Raw genomic sequence first — 20,281 nt, 5'->3', positions numbered from 1 at the left:
TATTGCTGCCTGCCCAGACCTCGGACTGTTTCCTGTTTTTGCTGCTTTGCTGACTCCTTGCTCCGGGACTGTGTCTGCTCGCCCGCCTGTCGGGTCAGTGGCCGTGCAACCCCGCCGGTTCCAGAAGTCCTGGTGGCTCAACTCTCAGGGAACGGCGGTTGCTTCCCAGGTGAAGCTAGGGGTTGTCTGGCTGCCTGACCGAGTGCGGTGTCCCTCCATCTTCGCTGTGCTCAGTCGAGGCATAAGGGCTCACATCCCCAGTCATAACAATGCCAGAGGGTGGTAGTTAATGGAATTCGCTCGGATGAGGGAAAGGTGAGTAGTGGAGTGCCTCAGGGATCGGTGCTGGGGCTGATTCTGTTCAATATATTTGTGAGTGACATTGCCAAAGGGTTAGAAGGTAAAGTTTGCCTTTTTGCGAACAATACTAAGATTTGTAACAGAGTGGACACCCGGGAGGGAGTGGAAAGCATGAAAAAGGATCTGCAGAAGCTAGAAGAATGGTCTAAGGTTTGGCAATTAAAATTCAATGCGAAGAAATGCAAAGTGATACACTTAGGGAGTAGAAATCCACGGGAGATGTATGTGTTAGGCAGTGAGAGTCTGATATGTGCGGACGGGGAGAGGGATCTTGGGGTAATAGTATCTGAGGATCTGAAGGCGACGAAACAGTGTGACAAGGCGGTGACCGTAACTAGAAGGTTGCTAGGCTGTATAGAGAGAGGTGTGACCAGCAGAAGAAAGGAGGTGTTGATGCCCCTGTATAAGTCATTGGTGAGGCCCCACCTGGAGTATTGTGTTCAGTTTTGAGGCTGTATCTTGCTAAGGATGTAAAAAAAATTGAAGCAGTGTAAAGAAAAGCTACAAGAATAGTATGAGGTTTGCGTTACAAGACATATGAGGAGAGACTTGCTGACCTGAACGTGTATACCCTAGAGGAAAGGAGAAACAGGGGTGATATGATACAGACGTTCAAATATTTGAAAAGTATTAATCTGCAAATGAACCTTTTCCGTAGATGGGAATGCGGTAGAACTGGAGGACATGAAATGAGATTGAAGGGGGGCAGACTCAAGAAAAATGTCAGGAAGCATTTTTTCACAGAGAGAGTGGTGGATACTTGGAATGCCCTCCCACTGGAGGTGGTGGAGATGAAAACGGTAACGGAATTCAAAAATGCATGGGATAAACATAAAGGAATCCTGTTCAGAAGGAAGGGATCCTCAGAAGCTTAGCGGAGATTGGAGAGGGAGGGGTGGCAGCTCAGCATCCTTCTGGCTATGGCCACTGCCTTGTCACATCGTTTTGCAGTCTTGAGATCCTGAGATGCGATCACCCCAATGTCCCTCTCCTGGTCCATGCATATCAGCTTTTCACCTCCTAGCACATACAGCTCCTTTGAATCTTTACTCCCCAACTGCATCACTGTGCACTTCTTTACATTAAATTTTAACTGTCAATCATTAGATCGTTTTCTAACAGTAGTTCTCTTCTTATGTTTTCTATTCCCTCTGGGGTGTCCACTCTATTGTACATCTTCTTGTCATTTCCATAAAGACACACTTTTCCTTCAAACCCATCAGCAATATCACTCACAAAGATATTGAACAGAATTGGCCCCAATACTGATCCCTGAAGCACTCCATTACTCACCTGTCCTCCAAGCAAATTCCATTTACTTCCACTCTCTGTCATCTGTTGGTGGACATCCCTGATGGCTTGAACAACATGAGGATGGATCTAGTAAAGCTTGAAGAATGTTCTGGAATTTGGCACCTAAGATTTAGTGCTAAAAACTTCAGGATCATGCATTTCGGCTGAAAAATCTAGAGGGAGTGGTATAGTATAGGGGACAAAGTACTTCTGTGCATGAAAGAAGAGTGGAACAAACAGGTAGAAAAGATGATGGCAAAAGCCATAAGGATGCTTGGGTGCATAGGGAGAGGAATGGCTTGCAAGAAAAAGGAGGTGATAGGACCTCTTATGTGTCTGATGAGACCTCATGTAGCATATTCCCCCGGATTCTATATAGTGCGCCTAGAGATCCGCACCAAAATTGGTACAGATTCTATAACAATGTGCATAACTTAACAAGTTTAACAAGGTAATGAGCGCTGATAACAAGCAATAATGAGCACTAATTGGCACTGATTAGAATTTAGGTACACAAATCGCTAAGCGTATTCTGTAACGACATGTGCCGAACTTCTAATGCAAGCAGACAAAAAGGGTCATTGTTATGGATGGGGAAATGGGCATTATGTGGGCGTTCTGAAATTTACATGCCTAGTTATAGACTATGGCCCAATGCGCCTAAATCTATACACTGGGATTTATGTCACATTTTCTTGGTGTAATTCTATGCACGTAGATTTAGACGCTAAAATATCAACTAAGCATATTCTATAATCGGCGCCTACATCTAGGCACCGATTAAAGAACACACTTAGTTGCACTGATTTCAATGCCGATCTTTTAGGCGTCATATATAGAATGTCCCCCATTGTGTGCAGTTCTGAAGTTCTAGAGGACTCTACTAAAATGGTCAGTGGTCTAATTTGTTTTTCAAATAGAGAGTATGGTAAGTTTTAATAAATGCTAAATGATCGTAAAGTGTACTGGGACAGACTTGATGATGTCAGTATGTATGCTTGAGAAGAAAGGCAGGAAAGGGGAGATACGATAAAGAAACTTAAATACTTCTGTGGCATAAATGTGCATGAAGTGAGTCTCTTTCAACTGAAAGGAAGCTCTGGATTGAGGGGACATAGGATGAAAGTGACAGGGAACAGACTCAGCAGTAACCTAAGGAAATGCTTTTTTTGTGGGAAGGGTGGTGAATTTGTGGACAGCCTCATGGTGGAGGTAGGTGCTGGAGACAAGGACTGCATTTGAATTCAGGAAAGTATAGGACAAGCACATAGAATCTCTAAGGGAGAGGCTGGGTGGATGGGCAGACTGGATAAGCCTATGGGTTTTATCTGCAACCATTTTATCTGTTTCTATATTTGGATTTGCCCACCTTTAAAACTACACATCATTGTATTTAGCTGCCTGTTTATAGAACAGTGCATAACAGAATACTGGCATTTACATGAGTATGTGCACACATATGTGCCTGTATGCCAGTATTCTGGTTATTTATATGCATTCTTGGCACTTAAATATAGCTGCTGTCCTTATAGATAGTGCTGTAGTGGTTAGAGCAATTTTTTGCTGGCACTATCAATATAGTACAAAAAAAGTGAGGAGCACGAATGAGGATACCAAAAAATATATTTATTCATATAAAAAAGATAAATATATTTTTTGGTATCCTCATTCGTTCTCCTCACTTTTTTTGTACTATATCTCACGGTTCCGTGAGGGTTTGCACCTCCTTTTTTTTGTGACTATCAATATAGTAACTTTCAAACTTGGCAGCTTTAGGAGGGCAAATCTATAATAGATGCCTGCATTACATGCCCCTTGCTTGTAAATTCTAGCAGTTACACATACAAGGGTACATTTACCTGTGAAAATGCCAGCAGTGTGCCTAAGTACTATTCTGTAACAGTGCCCTTAACTTATATCGTGCATAAATGCAAAGACGTTGTACACGTAGACAGAGGATGAACTGCGCTCCCTCCTATACGTATAACTTACAGAACACTGTAAGTCATGTGCATCCCTATCAGGTTGTATGGCTGGTGTAACTGCAAGTGTGTAATGTCATGCATGCTGATATACGCTAGTATTCTAGCATAGAATTTGGATGCCCATGTTCCATTATAGAACAGGGTCCTGCCACCCATCCTCGAGGCACCTAAATGAAGACACCTAGTTGTAGAATTGCCGCCTAATTCATTTTGAAAACTGGCCCATATGTTTTGATATTTGTCTTGCGAGTTTGTTTATTATGGGGTATGCTCTATAAGAAGCACCTAAAAATTAATGGCAAAATTTTAATGCGCTTAGCACGATTCTATAAAGAGTTTGCATCCTTTATAGAATCACGCTTCTGCATAAACTGAGCCTAACTGTAGGTGCCTGCAATTAGGCCTGCTATGAGCAAGCTTAAATGCCGGCGCCTACAGTTAGGTGCAGTTTGCCCATATTCAATATCAATGCACATAACATTTGGGAACGCCCCCAGAAATGCCCCTATCCACACTCCCAAATATGTACACATGTTAGGATTTATGCACACATCATTACAGAATACAATATGCGTGTAAATCCTAATTATTGCCAGTTTAGTGCTGATAATTGGTTATCACCCAATTATCAGCGCTGATTGACTCATTACTCAATTAAGTTACGCACGTTAAATTGGGCATGCACCCAATTTAACGTGCATAATTCATAGCACCATATGTAGAATCTGGCCCTATATCCATGACTAATTGAACTGTAATCAAACTGAACATTAAGCTGGAATGGACTCCCTGAAAGTGCATTCCAGCTTAATGCACTTTACTCAAGACTATCTCTACTTCAGGAAGCAAGTTAAAGCTTGGCTCTTCAACCAGGCCTTTAATGGAAGAAGTGACTAACCTGTTAGTCTGACTCACACACACAAGGAATGACACAGGCTGCACATACTGCAGCAGGACATGTTTATACACTCCTACGCTAGCTGAGATAATATTTAACCATCTCTCTGATCTCATGTGCTTCTTTCTTTTAAAATAGTCACCTTGATTCTCTAACTCCTCTTACTGTCTTACTTATCTATATGCTCCATCTTTGCTTATACCCTACACTGTCGATAAAAATGTTCTATTATGTATTGTGTTGACCTTATACCCTACACTGCCAATGAAAATGTTCTATTATGTATTGTGTTGACATTGTATACATGCCACACTTAGTATTGTTATTTGAACATTTTTGCTGTTGTAATTGTCTATTGCTCATGTTTGATTTATTCTTACTGTACACCGCCTTGAGTGAATTCCTTCAAAAAGGCGGTAAATAAATCCAAATAAAATAAATAAAGATAACTGATATTTCTGTTGACTTGCAGCTGCATTCAGTGGATCATGGAACTGAAAGACGGTGTCGAAGATGTGGATACTGCCAATACACAGCCCCTGTGTGTCGTCTGTGGCCAAGTCCATTCAGAAGAGGAAAACCACTTTTATACCTATGTGGAAGAAGTAGACGATGACCTGATCTGCCACATCTGTCTACAAGCTTTGATAGAACCATTAGATACTCCATGTGGCCATACTTACTGCACCCTCTGCCTCACAAACTTTTTGATAGAAAAAGACTTCTGCCCAGTTGACCGCAAACTGGTGATGCTACAGAATTGCAAAAAATCATCCATTTTAGTAAATAAACTTTTGGACAAGCTCACAATATCGTGCCCTTTCATAGAACACTGCACTGATGCTCTGCAGAGATGCGACCTGGAACAGCATTTTCAGCACAGGTATGTTGTATTCCCAGAACTCCATAGTATCAGTAATTATTCCAACATCAGTTCTAGCATAAAGAGGAATCCTGCAATGTTCTCATGAAACTGTATCCAGTGGCACATCCAACAGCAAAACAAAATAAAGGAAGTGTAAGGATACAGAAGTGTAAGGATACAGGGAGGAACCAAGTAAATGAGTGAGGAGCACTGACTTTTGCCTATGATAAATTTATACCAGTAGCTCTGTAAGTTAACGTTCTGGTAGAGGTTTAAGCTCTGACTTGGTAATGCAGTTAGCCTTGGATTTGCTTGTTACTGCACATTGTGCTGTAACAAAGACTTCAGCATTCTTGACAGCAGTGCCAGTGATGTGGAATGCGCTACCTGGTTATCTAGGGTTGTACTCAAATGTTTTACAATTTAAGAAACTGTTAAAAACACATGGGTCCTTTTACAAAGGTGCGCTAAAAATGGCTTGCAGTAGTGTAGGTGCAGGTTTTGGGTGCACGCCGATACATTTTTCAGCGCGCCTGTAAAAGGCCTTTTTTTAAATTTTGCCGAAAATGGATGTGCAGCAAAATCAAAAGGATGTTCTTGCTTTGAAATGTCCAAAATTAACAGCTATTTTTAAAAATGAAACCTCCAATATATGAATACCTAAAAAGCAGACACAAAAACGTCTGTCTGGCATCATTTGTATAAAAATGGCTACACAGTTGATCCTGCAGAGCAGAGGGGCAACCTAATGATCAACAAGACTCAGGTACAAATCTTACCTTAATTCCTTTATATGTTATTAGGAGCCCTCCAGGAACAGATAAAAACCTACTGTACCTAAAGGTATACTACTACAATAGCCATCACACTTGCAGATGTCTTATAAATGCAGGTATTGTAGGTACTTGTATGTTCCATGAGGGCTCACATATTTGTACAGAAATAAAAGAGAGTTATTGGGAGTTACACCTGAAAAGTGCATATCATTATTTGATGGTGCATACTTTGGTAGAAGATATGCACATGGGTGCTGTTTGGGTGGATCATGCTGGTATATACATCCCCCCCCCCCCCCTCAATATTCAGCCAGCGATGGTCAGCATCTTTTAAACACTGACCTTCACTGGCTAAATTAGCCCCCAATATTCAGTGCCAGGCCATGTCTAGGCACAGGCACTGAATGTTAGTGGGTAAATGTGAGCAGCATGGGTGCCAGAACTTATGCAGGCCCAGCCAAAATTCAGCTGGGGCCCGTATAAGAGTTATGCAGCCCAGCTGAATATCAGGATGAAACCCATATAATTTTTTAAACATTTTTATAAGGTTCCCCTGAGCCTCCTCCCAACCCCTGACAATTCCCCTTCCTTCCCTCCTCTCTCCAAGCCCACTGAAACCCCCCAATCTCCCCTACCATCTAGGTAGGAAGATAGGCTTCCTCAGGCCTACCTATATCCCTGGTGGTCCAGCGGTGGTCAGAAGGGGCAGGAGTGCAGCCCCTCACTCCTGCTCCTTATGGCACAATCTAAAATGGCTGCCTTGACCTCTCTCAGCAGCCATTTTGGAATGGCGCTGCAATGGGCAGAAGTGAGGGGGCTGCGTTCCTGCCCCCGATGAGCACCGCTGGACCACCAGGAATACGGGTAGACCCTAGGGAACCTACCTGGATGGTTAGGGGGTTTCTGGAGGCTAGTAGTAATAGTAGTAGTTCTCGTCTGTGGGCTTGGGGAGGGGGAGGGAAGGAGGGAGCATTGTCGGGGGCAGGAAGAGACTCGGGGAAAGCTTGTTTTAAAAAAGTTATGTGGGTGCCGCTCAAAACACGGCAGGCTTATATTTGGAAAACACGATTCGTAAATGCCATACCCCTCCGAGAAAAACTGCACTGGCTCCCAATCAAAGAACGTATTGCTTTCAAAATCTGCACCCTGGTTCATAAAATTATCTGCGGCGAAGCCCCGGGATACATGACAGACCTCATAGACCTATCAACCAGAAACACAACAGGATCAACACAAACATACCTAAATCTCCACTACCCAAACTGCAAAGGACTCAAATACAAATCAACCTATGCATCCAGCTTTTCTTACATCAGCACATAACTATGGAACGCATTACCAAAAGCCATGAAAACAACTTATGATCACCTAAACTCCGGAAATCATGAAAAACTAACCTGTTCAAAAAGGCATACCCTACCGACCCAACTTAAATGCCTGTACCCTGCAATCACAACAAAACCAAAGCTCGTAATGGACATATAATAACTTTTCCTCTCTACGATTCTCTTCCTCTCTACGATTCCCTAATGTGTCTGTACACACGTACCTTATTCTACCACATTACTGTATTTGTTCATACCGGAATCGGCGAACACCTTTACGGTACTATGTAAGCCACATTGAGCCTGCAAATAAGTGGGGAAATGTGAGATACAAACGTAACAAATAAAAATTAAAATAAAAAAATAAAAATAATATTCAGTGCCAGGATCCACTTAGCTAAGTGGCCTAATTTAGGACAGCTGAAATGCTTTTTCTAAGTATTAGCTACCGCTCAGGATATCTTAGTCAGCATGTTGGGGGAGGGGTTCTGGGGGGCTTCTTGTCTGTGGGTTTGGGGAGAAGGGAAGAGGGGGCATTGTCGGTGGTGGGAAGGGGCTCAAGGGAACTTTTTTTTAAAAAGTAATGTGGGTGCTGGCCTAATATTCAGAGCCAGCACCCACTTACCTAAGTGGCCTAATTTAAGACGGTTCAAAAGCTTTTTCCAAGTATTAGTTACCGGTCAGGATGTCTTAGTTGGCATGTTGTGGGGAAGGTCCTTGATACAGCCCTATGGCGAAACATGTTGGATATAACCCCCGATGGACTGAAACGTTTTTGCAGATAGTAAGATGAATTTTTGCTGTTAAATGTATTAAGAATTCATTCTATTAATAACTTTATAAGATTTAAAGAAAAGATATTTATACTGTATTTGGGGAAATCATTTTGAATTATTGGACCAGTGACGAGGTGAGTGTATATAAATCTTAGAGGTTTGAAGCAGAAGCCCTAAGTTACACCGCTGAGATAGAATGCAGCCAACCTGATTTACTGTTGAATAACTTGCTGCATTGCCTCCCTCTGGCTTTCTCTAGTAAAGGCACTCTCACTGCTGGACCAAAGTCTAGTGATAACAGTCATGTGATTTCACATCTGTTATCAAGAGTCTTTAGCCTGGCTATGGGGAGAGAGTATTTTTACTACAGAAAGCCTAAGGGACGTGATAAATCATGTTTGCCACACTTTGGATAAGGGGTTCCCTTCCCAGCCACCACCAGCCACTACTATGAAGGCCCTCAGCAAAAGTTTGCTCGGGGGCCTTTTGTTTGAGTTTACGCCACTGACATGTTCTTCCTTCAAGAACATCTACTGTACATGCAAAGACATTTCCTCGGCGTTTTCTTCCGTTTTGTTTTCATTAAAGTTGTTACAAACAATTGCAGGATGGGAAGAAACAATTCCCAAGAAACAGCAAACTAGACGATACAATGGGAAAGTAACTTATTTTAATCTAGGTCGAACAACTGAATAGTATTATCTCAGCAGAATGTTCTTCTAATATAGCTAACCGCCAATGGAGAATAATCAAGCACAGCCCACATTCAGGTTGGCTACGTTGAAATGTCACAGTCCCCAGCACTTTTGCAATTTATGCCCTTAGAGAATGCAAACAGAAAATAACATTAAGGGTGATAATAAGATTTCTTTTATTACTTTCCCCATTGTTGTTTTCATAAACAGAGTTCTTGCATAACAGAATATATATTAAAGGTCAATTTTGCTCTTAATTTAGACCAGTTGTGTACACAAGCATATAAGATATAGGAATTAGACAACATCTGCTTGCAGTCTTCTTTGTCTGAGCCTTCCTTTGACAATTTTCCATAAATGAGAAATCAGCCTAGATTCCTAAAATTTCAACCAAACACCACGATGGACTACGGGACCTGTTTAGATCTTGTGGTTTTAAAATGCATAAAATAACTTCCTCTGTCAAGTTACTTGGGCAAAATAACTATTGCCACTATGGGGTCCTTTTACTAAACTGCGGTAAAAAGTGGCTTGCAGTAGTGTAGGCGTGGGTTTTAGGCGGCGCAGAAATATTTTTCAGCACACATACCAAAAATGCCTTTTTAACATTTTTTCCAAAATGGATATGCGGCAAAATCAAAATTGCTGTGTGTCCATTTTGGGTGTCTGGCCTTACCGCCAGCCATAGACCTAGCAGTAAAGAATCTGCATGGTAACGACCTATGTGTGTCAGATGCCACTTGGCACGCATCCGCTACATGCATCCGAAAATAAAAAATATTTTTCAGACGAGCGTAGCGGACGCTTGCCAAAAATGAAATTACCACAAGAGCTATGCGGTAGTCTGGCAATAAGTTCATTTTGACGCATGTTGGGCACGCGTAGACGCTTACTGGCTTAGTAAAAGGAGTCCTATATTTCTTACCTTTTCCCTTGCTTCCGAGGGTTGTTACAAGGTTACCCTCGGAAACTAGAGTTTGCATTACTACTATTTGGAGACAGTGAACAACTGAACAAAAGAGAACTTTGAAAAAGCAGTATTCCAAAGCATTGAAGAGCTATGTTAAGCAAAACTAAGTAAAAATAAGCAAAATAATATTTTATTTAAAAAACCGTTGTTATGAAGTTATCAATTTTGTAAAGTAGTGGCACTCTAGTGATAGAGGGATTGTATAAAGATTAGATTAGGATGAATGTGGAGATTATATGATTGATATTGAGGAAAGGAGATTTTTTATCTGTTTTGGATATTTAATAAAGTATTGATAAAGAATCTTATAACAGTTAATGGCTGAGTAAATATTATAACTAGATACTAATGTATACTCAGTACATGTAAATACTCAGTACATGTAAATACAATTAATATTCATGAGAGAGATTTGCATGCAGTGGAGGCAGTGCATGCAAATATCTCTCATGAATATTCAGTGGCGAACCAAGGGGGGACGGTGGGGGCGGTCTGCCCCGGGTGCATGCCGCTGGGTGGGTGCCACGCATCTGTTGGTCCGAGTCTGCTCGTTACCTCCCTGCTGTTCCCTCTGCACGGAACAGGTTACTTCCTGTTCCGGGGCAGAGGGAGCAGCAGGGAGGGAACGAGCGGACTCGGAGCTAACAGACGCGTGGCACCCCCCCCCCCCCAGCAGGTAAAAATGCACCCTGGGGGGGGTCGTGCTGCACCCGGGGGGGGGGTGTAGTTTCGCCGGGGGGGGCCGCGCTGCACCCGGGGAGGGTGCGCATTTGTGATCCGCCCCGGGTGTCAGCCAGGCTAGGAATGCCACTGTGACTATTCATTGTGAATATCCTGAAAACCTGACTGGCTGGGAACCACTGTCCTAGGCAAACAGACACATGTGTCCCTACCCCCATCTTAATATATTTTAAGACTCCATATGGATCTGACTGCAAAGGAAAACTGACAGAACAGGAAACATTAGATAAAACAACACTAGACATTAATTTTTAACTGCCCAGGAAATTCATTGATGGGTGGATTAAAAAAAAATTATTTTAAATAAAGAAATGCTACTCTTCAACTCTTGCTGCCTGGAGGACAAAGCACAGGTGGTGGGAAGAACAGAGAGACACTGGGGACAGCAGTGAGCCCTAGTAACCTCCACTCTTCTTTTGCCAGCAGTTGACTTTTTTTTTTTTGTTACATTTGTACCCCGTGCTTTCCCACTTATGGCAGGCTCAATGCAGCTTACATGGGGCAATGGAGGGTTAAGTGACTTGCCCAGAGTCACAAGGAGCTGCCTGTGCCTGAAGTGGGAATTGAACTCAGTTCCTCAGGATCAAAGTCCACCACCCTAACCACTAGGCCACTCCTCCACTCCAATGTTTGCCTTGGGAACCATTACATAAGAACTAGCTATACTGTGTCAGACCAATGGTCCATCTAGCCTATTATACTGTTTTCCAAACAGTGGCCAAGCCAGGTCATAAGTACCTGGCAGAAAACCAAATCCTGGCAACATGTCATGCTACAAATCCCAGGAGCAAGCAGTTGCTTTCCCATGTTTGTCTCAATAGCAGACTATGGACATTTCCTCTAAGAAATTGTCCAAACCTTTTTTAAACCCAGATACGTTAACATCTGTTACCACAACCTCCGGCAAAGAATTCTAGAGCTTAACTATTTGTTGGGTAAAAAAACATTTCCTCCTATTTTTTTTTAAGTATTTCCATGTAACTTTCTTGAGTGTCCCCTAGACTTTGTACTTTTAGAGTGAGTAAGAAACTAGATTTGCTTCAACTCGTTCTACACCACTCAGGATTTTGTACACCTCAATCATATCTCACCTCATCCGTCTCTTTTCCAAACTGTAGAGCCCTAACCTCTTTAGCCTTTCTTCAAACAAGAGGAGTCCCATCCCCTTTATCATTTTGGTCTCTCTTCTTTGAACTTTTTGCAATTCTGCTATATTATCCACTTTATTATCATATCTGAGAGGGACTAGACATCTGCCTAGACATCTGCCTAGTTTGCCTATGCCTTAATACTGCCCTGCTTGGGCATCACAAATAAAAACTGAAAGTGGACCACACAGTATCTATGGATATAGAGGTGAAAGACAAAGTTTCTTAAGAGTTTTGTTATGTCTGATGTTATGGCAACACTGAAGAAGTTTCTCATAAGAACATAAGAATAGCCATACTGGGTCAGATCAATGGTCCATCTAGCCCAGTATCCTGCTTCCAGCAGTGGCCAATTCAGATCACAAGTACCTGACAGAATCCCAAATAGTAGCAAGTGACTTTCCCCATGTATACCTTAATAGCAGGTTTTGGACTTTTCCTGCAGGAATTGTCCAAACCTTTTTTAAACCCTGATACCCAGGTAAACCCAGTAGACATGGGGCAAGTCTGCTGATTAGAGCTGCTAATCATTTCAGAATTTGGCATTCAGGACCAATGTATGAAATAGTTCCTTGTGCAAGAGTCCTGTTGTGCCAATGACTCCAGCTAAAAGGTGCTCTTCATATCTATGATAGATTCATAATCTACCGATACCTGCATTGAGGGGTCCTTTTACAAGGGCACGCTAGTGTTTTTAGCATGCATTAAAAATAAGCACTCGCTAACCGTTATAGATGCCCATATATTTCTATGATGTCTCTGAGATGACTAATCTTTTAAAAGAAAAGAAAAAAGGGAAAAAACAAAGGAACAACGAAATAGTGAAACCCCATATAAACTAAGTGGAATAAACTCCCTGAGCCCATACGCCAAGCCCCCTCCCTGCCCATCTTCAAATCCTTGCTCAAAGCCCACCTCTTCAATGTCGCTTTCGGCACCTAACCATTATTCATCTATTCAGAAAATCTAGACTGCCCCAATTTGATTGACTGCACTTTTTTGTCCTTTAGATTGTAAGCTCCTTCGAGCAGGGACTGTCCTCTGTGTTAAATTGTACAGCGCTGCATAACCCTGGTAGCGCTTTATAAATGTTAAGTAGTAGTAGTACTAAGTGCTATTTTGACTATAAGATAGAATATTGAAGAGTCAATTTAATGGGTGAAAGTTTAAATATTGAGAATATTAAAAATTATGGATCACTGACGAATACATGCCCACCATAAAAAAGTGCCTGGCTCATACATATAGCCTGAATGGTGGTGACATTGTTATCTGAAGGATCCAATATCTAGTACCCTTTGAGAATTGTATAAGGAAAATAATAAGGAATGTCTGGAGCTGGGTAGTGGGAAAGATTTACCTATGAGAAACCCTCTCCATTAAACATACTATTGATACCGTTTAAAGTGGATAGTTCATATATTTCTATGGGCATATCTAGCATTTAGTGCACGCTAATCATTAGAATGCACTAAAAACACTAGTACGCCTTTGTAAAAGGACCTCTGAGATTCTTATGAGGATTAACATAGCAGGATGGAAATTGTTAACAAGTGGGTGTTTCCCCAAAAACCTTTAGAGCATTAAGGGGCCCTTTTACTGAGGCGCGTAAGTATCTACGCGTGCCCAACACACACCAAAATGGAGTTACCACCCGGCTACCATGTGGCTCTTGTAATTTCTAGTTTGACGTGCGTACGTCATTATTGCCCGGTTACCGTGGGAGACTTTACAGCTAGGTCAATGGCTGGCGGTAAGGTCTCAGACCCAAAATGGGCACGCACCAATTTTGATTTTTGCCGCACGTCCATTTTTGGCAAAAATTTGAAAAAGGCCTTTTTTACAGGTGCACTGAGAAATGGATCTGCGCACACCCACAACATGCACCTACACTAGAGCAGCCCCTATTTTGGTGCACCTTAGTAAAAGGACCCCTCAGCTATCCTTAGGAATGGAAAATAAAATTAGAACTATAAATAGCATCATAATTATTGTGTTTGCTTTACCTGCTGAACTAATTACCCCATAGATTTTGCTGCTCCTGCTGTGTTTATAATATAAAACCTCATCATGTTTAAAACCAGAATTTCAAGTAGTCTTGATATTTGTTTCCATAGCAGTAGCTTGGCAGGCCTCATAGTGCAGAAAAGATTTTATTTCTGTGGTGAACTTAATGAAAAGGAGTAAAAGGAAAAAACAAGTTGATGTGGTATATGCTTGCAGCTTGGCACAAAGGCACATTTCTGTTTCAGCAAATTCAAAGGTAATCAATAGAAATAAAACATGGAAAAGAAAATAAGATGATACCTTTTTTATTGGACATAACTTAATACATTTCTTGATTAGCTTTCGAAGGTTACCCTTCTTCGTCAGATCGGAAATAAGCAAATGTTGGTAGATGACAGTATATATAAGTGAAACATCAAAGCATTTCAGTGGCAGTCTAACAGGATGGGGGTGGATAGGTGAGAGACAGGAAGAGGGACAGGTGAGATATGCCTGGAGACAGGAGGGTGACAAACAAAGCAGTACATTTTTATGGTTTATAATGGGCTAGAAAACCCAGATCTTTGTTAAGTCCTGTCTGGTGGGTGTCAAAATATTTAATCATTCTGACTTCAAAGGTCTTATGTTCCTGTATTGTTTTAAAGTTCCCTTTTAGGATTCTTACCATGAAATCACTGGTACAGTGTTCTGGTATTGTAAAGTGCTGCCCCAGAGGCGTGACATCTTTATTGGTACTAGCATTTTTCATATGGTGTCTATGTAAATTAAATCTCTTCTTTAGCATCTGACTTGTTTCTCCAAATTCAAACATATGTATATATTTCAGGCACTTAACTGGCTGTAAAGAACCACATAAAGATAGGATTGCCTTTTACGCAGTACTATTTATGTCCTTAACTTTAACTGGTTAAGTGCTGACTCCGCAACCAGAACGCCCCCAAAGTAGCCAGTTTCAGCTTGAACACTAATCAGACATTTTCAATGGCACTATCCAGTTAAGTACTGTTGAAAATGCCTGATTAGCCATGGACAGGCAATTTAAATGGCCAGGAGTCTCTCCTGAACAAAAACAGGGTGAATAGTTCATCCACTAAAAATACTCAATGTAAACACAAAAAAATGGTCTCCTAACAACTCAACAATTCCTATGCATATCATACATCAGTGGAGTAAAAGACCTCAGAGATCTGTAATGCAGCCCAACCGCTTGTAGTTTGTGAAGAAAAAGCTGTCTTGTCAAATTCAGATCCAATCTCAATCATTGGCCAAAACCTCCATCTTGTTTTATATAAGTCTTCAAGCTATAATCAGAAATCTCAACTACACACCCTTTATGAGAGGGGGAGGAAAAGAGCAATTATCTCAAATGGTTTGATCCCGAAGGGTTCCGTTTCACTGTCGCTTCATCAAGGGATCCAACAAATTGTACAGTGCCGAATCATTGTCATGCTGCACAGTGCCGATTCTCTCTTATGCTGCCATTCACTTGATATGACAACCCTCCAGACTCTCCTAGCCATTTAAATCATTTTGAATATCGGGCCTTGGATTCAACTGTAGTTAGTTTACCACAGGAGTCACTAGCCTGTGATAGTTCAGTACCACAGGTTAGTAACTCCCATGGTAAAGGGATAATGCATCTTGCGATCAACCTTGCAAGCTGCGGTATTCTGGTCTTTGGAACACTCAGCCTTATGGTCCTAGTGAGCCATTTTAAAGGGGCCAAAGCATTATTAAAATTCAGCAAGGAGCCCCTCTTTTTCCTATCTAGCAAAGACTCCTTCCCAAAGACACCACCCCAGATCCTCCACCTCAGCAAAGACCCTCCCCCAAAAATACCCCCCACGAGATTACTGCTCAGGTTTTAGGCTCACCATTATGAACTTGACACTAGCAGGGTCAGGAGCAGGCATTAGAGAAGTAGGCTGGGGACCCTGTGTTTGGAGGGGTCATTGATGAAAGGTCCAGGGAGAGTGAACTGGGACTTTGAAGAGTGCTTTCAGGGAGGCCAGTATGAGGTGTCTTTGGGGGAGAAGTGTTTACTAGAGTTCTGTAGGACAAGTATCTTCATAAGAAGAGTATTTTCTAAGAAAGAGGAGGGGAGTCCATGCTGAATTTTAATAATGTTCCAGCCCCTTTAAAATGGTACCAGGAGCATCAGGCCTCATGTTTGCAGTATGATGCTCCCATGAGGAAAAAATAATACAAGCTCGTTTTCCACAAATAATGCAGCTTACAAAGTTCAATGTAAGCTACTTTATTTCATTTGTGTAGCAATGAGTTTAGCCAAATCTGTCCCCACAGGGATCCTGATACATAGGTACAGTCTGATAAGCAGACCTAATAATGTCATTAGGTGCTTTGTATCGATTAAACTCTCTAAAACAATTAAAGGTGCTTTCATGCTACTGAAATCTTTTATTTAGTGATATTCAGTCAACAGTAGTCTTGAAACAGGCTTTCTGTTCTAGAAAAACATTTTCAGACAGTAGCATTATTTAGCTCAGATTTTTCTGTTTTTTTTTCTGATGTTTAAATTCCTTATGTGCAATCAATATGTAGATGTAAATTAATGGAATGTATGGTGTTTCTCCAAAAGCCAATTTCAACACTGAACACTTGCATTTCTCCCACATAGGAGAGATTTAAGTATTCAATCAACAATATGACCTTTTTCAGGTTATACATTATGGGATAGATATGTCAAAGGGGCTTAAGGGGGCAGAAAAGACTCCTGCCAAATTAAACCTTGATCAGCTGGTCAGGAGGGAATATTTAGTGACACTTAATACAGCAGAGCTGTAGAATATCCCCTCTGATCACTACAGTACTCTCTGATTAGTGCCAGGTCAGTCTGTGGGTAGAGTCAGATAGTATCCAAAAAATATGTGACCTCCAGCAATAACCAATACCAATGCCCACATACCTAACCAGGCAGATAGGACCACAGAAAGAGCAGTCCTATCTTTGCCTGGTCTGGTATGGAAGTACCAGCATTGAATATTCACCAGCACCACATAAATTTCAGGTCATACGAACATAAGGATAGTCATACTGTCTCAGACCAATGGGCCATCTAGCCCAGTATCTTGCTTCCAACAGTGGCCAATCCAGGTCACAAGTACCTGGCAGAAACCCAATTAGTAGCAACATTCCATGCTACCAATCCCAGGGCAAGCACTAGCTTCCCCATGTCTGTCTCAATAGAAGACTATGGACTTTTCTCCAGGAAATTGTCCAAGACTTTTTTAAACCCAGATAGGCTAGCCACTGTTACTACATCCTCCGGCAATGAGTTCCAGAGCTTAACTATTCTTTGAGTGAAAACATATTTCCTCCTATTTGTTTTAAAAATATTTCCATGTAATTTCATTGAGTGTCCCCTGGTTGTTGTACTTTTTGAAAGAGTGAAAATTTAATTCACTTCTACCCGTTCAACACCCCTCAGGATTTTATAGACCTCAATCATATCCCCTCCCCCGTCCTCAGCCATCTCTTTTCCAAGCTGAAGAGCCCTAACCTCTTTAGCTTTTCCTCATATGGGAGGAGTTCCATCCTCTTTATCTTCTGGCTGCTCTTCTTTGAACCTTTTCCAATTCCGCTATATCTTTTTTGAGATACAGCGACCAGAATTGAATGCAATACTCAAGGTGAGGTTGCACCATCGAGCGATACAGAGGCATTGTAATATTTTTGGCCTTATTTGGAATCCCTTTCCTAATAATTCCTTGCATCCGGTTTGCTTTTTTGGCCACCACCGCACACTGAGCAGCAAATTTCAGCGTATTGTCTACAATGACATCTAGATCCTTTTCTTGAGTGCTGACTCCTAAGGTTGACCTAGCATCAGGTATGATTTGGATTATTCTTCCCAATGTGCATCACTTTGCATTTGTCCATATTAAATTTCATCTGCCACTTGGATGCCCAGTCTTCCAGTTTCCTAAGGTCTTGCATCAAAGACTTGGATATTCAATACCACCAGACAAGAAATGGACTTGGGAAAATCCACTGCTTATTTCTGGGATAGTACCTGTTAAATAATTGTGGACCGTCACTCTGTCCCGTGATGCAAAATAACAAAAAATATATACACAGAGTGTATAAATGCAAATATACTACCCCTAAGGGCTATTTAACTAAGGTGAGGAAGAGTCTCATATGTAATCCACGATAAGAAAACTTTCATTCAACAAGTGAATCAATTGTTCGTGTTCATGTCTTAATCGTTGACTCAGCCTCCACCATCCTAACTGTACTAACAAAAAAGTGACTTGCACAGAATTCTCTATGTGTTGATTAATGCATACTGCACTTATCTTAGGCAGGTTGGTGCACTCTTAAACCCCGACAGGTCCCCGTTTCGTATTCACTTTATCAAGGGGGACTGCCACCAATTCCGATTACTGCCCCAGATGTCTATGTCAGCACACATAGACGTCTGGGGCAGTAATCGGAATTGGTGGCACTCCCCCTTGATAAAGTGAATACAAAACGGGGACCTGTCGGGGTTTAAGAGCGCACCAACCTGCCTAAGATAAGTGCAGTATGCATTAATCAACACATAGAGAATTCTGTGCAAGTCACTTTTTTGTTAGTACAGTTAGGATGGTGGAGGCTGAGTCAACAATTAAGACATGAACACGAACAATTGATTCATTTGTTGAATGAAAGTTTTCTTATCGTGGATTACATATGAGACTCTTCCTCACCTTAGTTAAATAGCCCTTAGGGGTAGTATATTTGCATTTATACACTCTGTGTATATAATTTTTGTTATTTCTGGGATAAGCAGCATAAAATGTATTGTACTGTTTTGGGATTTTGCCAGGTACTTGTGACCTGGATTGTCCACTGTTGGAAACAGGATACTGGGCTTGATGGACCTTCGGTCTGGCCCAGTATGGCAACACTTATGTACTTATGATCTAATTCAGCACAGCTGTCATCAACTTTATGGCCCACCTGAACTGAGGTCAAAGACTTTTTATGGCACATGTGGGGTGGGAACTACCACATGGCTCCTGCGGTAGCTCCGGATTGGCACACGGCAAGCCTCTTGCCGCACACCAACTCTTTAATAAATGGATCCCTTAATTCAGTATTAATTCTAGAATATGTACCTTAACCTTACAAATCTAAAACAAGAACAGAATCAGTAAGCTTCCTTACTGAATTTTGCATACAATATGGTCCTTACTTTAGAAGTAGCCCTACATGTAAATAGCACATGTGCATGTGTAGAGTGGAGGACTGTGTGGAGTGGAGGAATGGCCTAGTGGTTAGAGCACCAGTCTTGCAATCCAGAGGTGGCCAGTTCAAATCCCACTGCTGCTCCTTGTGATCTTGGGTAAGTCACTTAACCCTCCATTACCTCAGGTACAAACTTAGATTGTGAGCCCTCCAGGGACAGGGAAATACCCAGAGTACCTGAATGTAACTTATCTTGAGCTACTACTGGAAAAGGTGTGAGCAAAATCTAAATAAATAATAAAAATAGAGAGACCTGCATGTGTAAATGGCATTTCACAATAGAGGCCATCAGGGCCGTGCTAACCCACTCAGCAGGGTAAGCATGGCAGGGGGGCGCCTGCCTTTCAGGGGCGCCGCCTCCGGCCGAGTCAATTAAAAAATATAAATGTAAACCTCACCTCTCTCGTGTAGTCGCGTTGGCGCCTATATGCGCATGCGCCGCTGCTGGCTCTGGTTGCTGCCTTCCCGTGCGCAGCGCTGCCTCGTTCCATTGGTGACTGTTAGCACCGCCCAACAGCTCTTCAACGCTTGCGCTTGGAGCCTTGCAGGCAGTCCAACTCTGGAGGACTTTGGGGGGGGGCATAGGCGCCCTGTATAAGAGGCTTGGGGAGGCTAGCCCGCCACTGCCCCGCCGCCCTCCGTACCTTTAAATATTATATTTTTGCTGAAGTTGCGGGCAGCACCGGCATTGAAGGCATCAGCAGGCTCATCGCGCTTCCAGCAGCCTTCCCTCGCAAGTCGGATGATGGCTCCGCCCTCATAGAAACAGGAAATACGTCAGAAGAGGGCGGAGCCATCATCCGACTTGCGAGGGAAGGCTGCTGGAAGCGCGATGAGCCTGCTGATGCCTTCAATGCCGGCGCTGCCCGCGACTCCAGCAAAAATAATAATATTTAAAGGTACGGCGGGGGGGCAGGAAGGAAACGAGGGCAGACAGGAGAGGAGAGGAGGGTTGCTGCACATGGTGGATGAAGGGGAGAGGAGAGGGCAGAGGAGAGGAGAGTTGCTGGACATGGGTGGATGGAGGGAAGGGGAGAGGAGGGTTGCTGCACATGGTGGATGAAGGGGAGAGGAGAGGGCAGGGGGAGAGGAGAGTTGCTGGACATGGGTGGATGGAGGGAAGGGGAGAGGAGGGTTGCTGCACATGGTGGATGAAGGGGAGAGGAGAGGGCAGGGGAGAGGAGGGTTG

At 42.4% G+C, this 20,281-nt stretch overlaps 1 protein-coding gene across 2 annotated transcripts in view; it reads left to right on the top strand.

Moving 5' to 3' along the window:
* LNX1 (ligand of numb-protein X 1) overlaps positions 1-20,281 on the top strand; it is a 254,678-nt gene that overhangs the window by 29,766 nt on the left and 204,631 nt on the right. For both annotated transcript variants that reach the window (XM_030191389.1, XM_030191388.1), the window contains exon 2: positions 5,009-5,419. In XM_030191389.1, coding sequence (XP_030047249.1) covers positions 5,025-5,419 — 395 coding nt within the window. In that variant the 5' untranslated portion in view covers positions 5,009-5,024. The remainder of the gene's footprint in view (positions 1-5,008; positions 5,420-20,281) is intronic.

This window comes from Microcaecilia unicolor, chromosome 2, assembly GCF_901765095.1.
Source record: "Microcaecilia unicolor chromosome 2, aMicUni1.1, whole genome shotgun sequence".
Classification (NCBI taxonomy): Eukaryota; Metazoa; Chordata; class Amphibia; order Gymnophiona; family Siphonopidae; genus Microcaecilia; species Microcaecilia unicolor.
The sequence above is the reverse complement of the archived record's forward strand: the minus strand, read 5'-3'. Positions and strand labels throughout refer to the sequence as shown.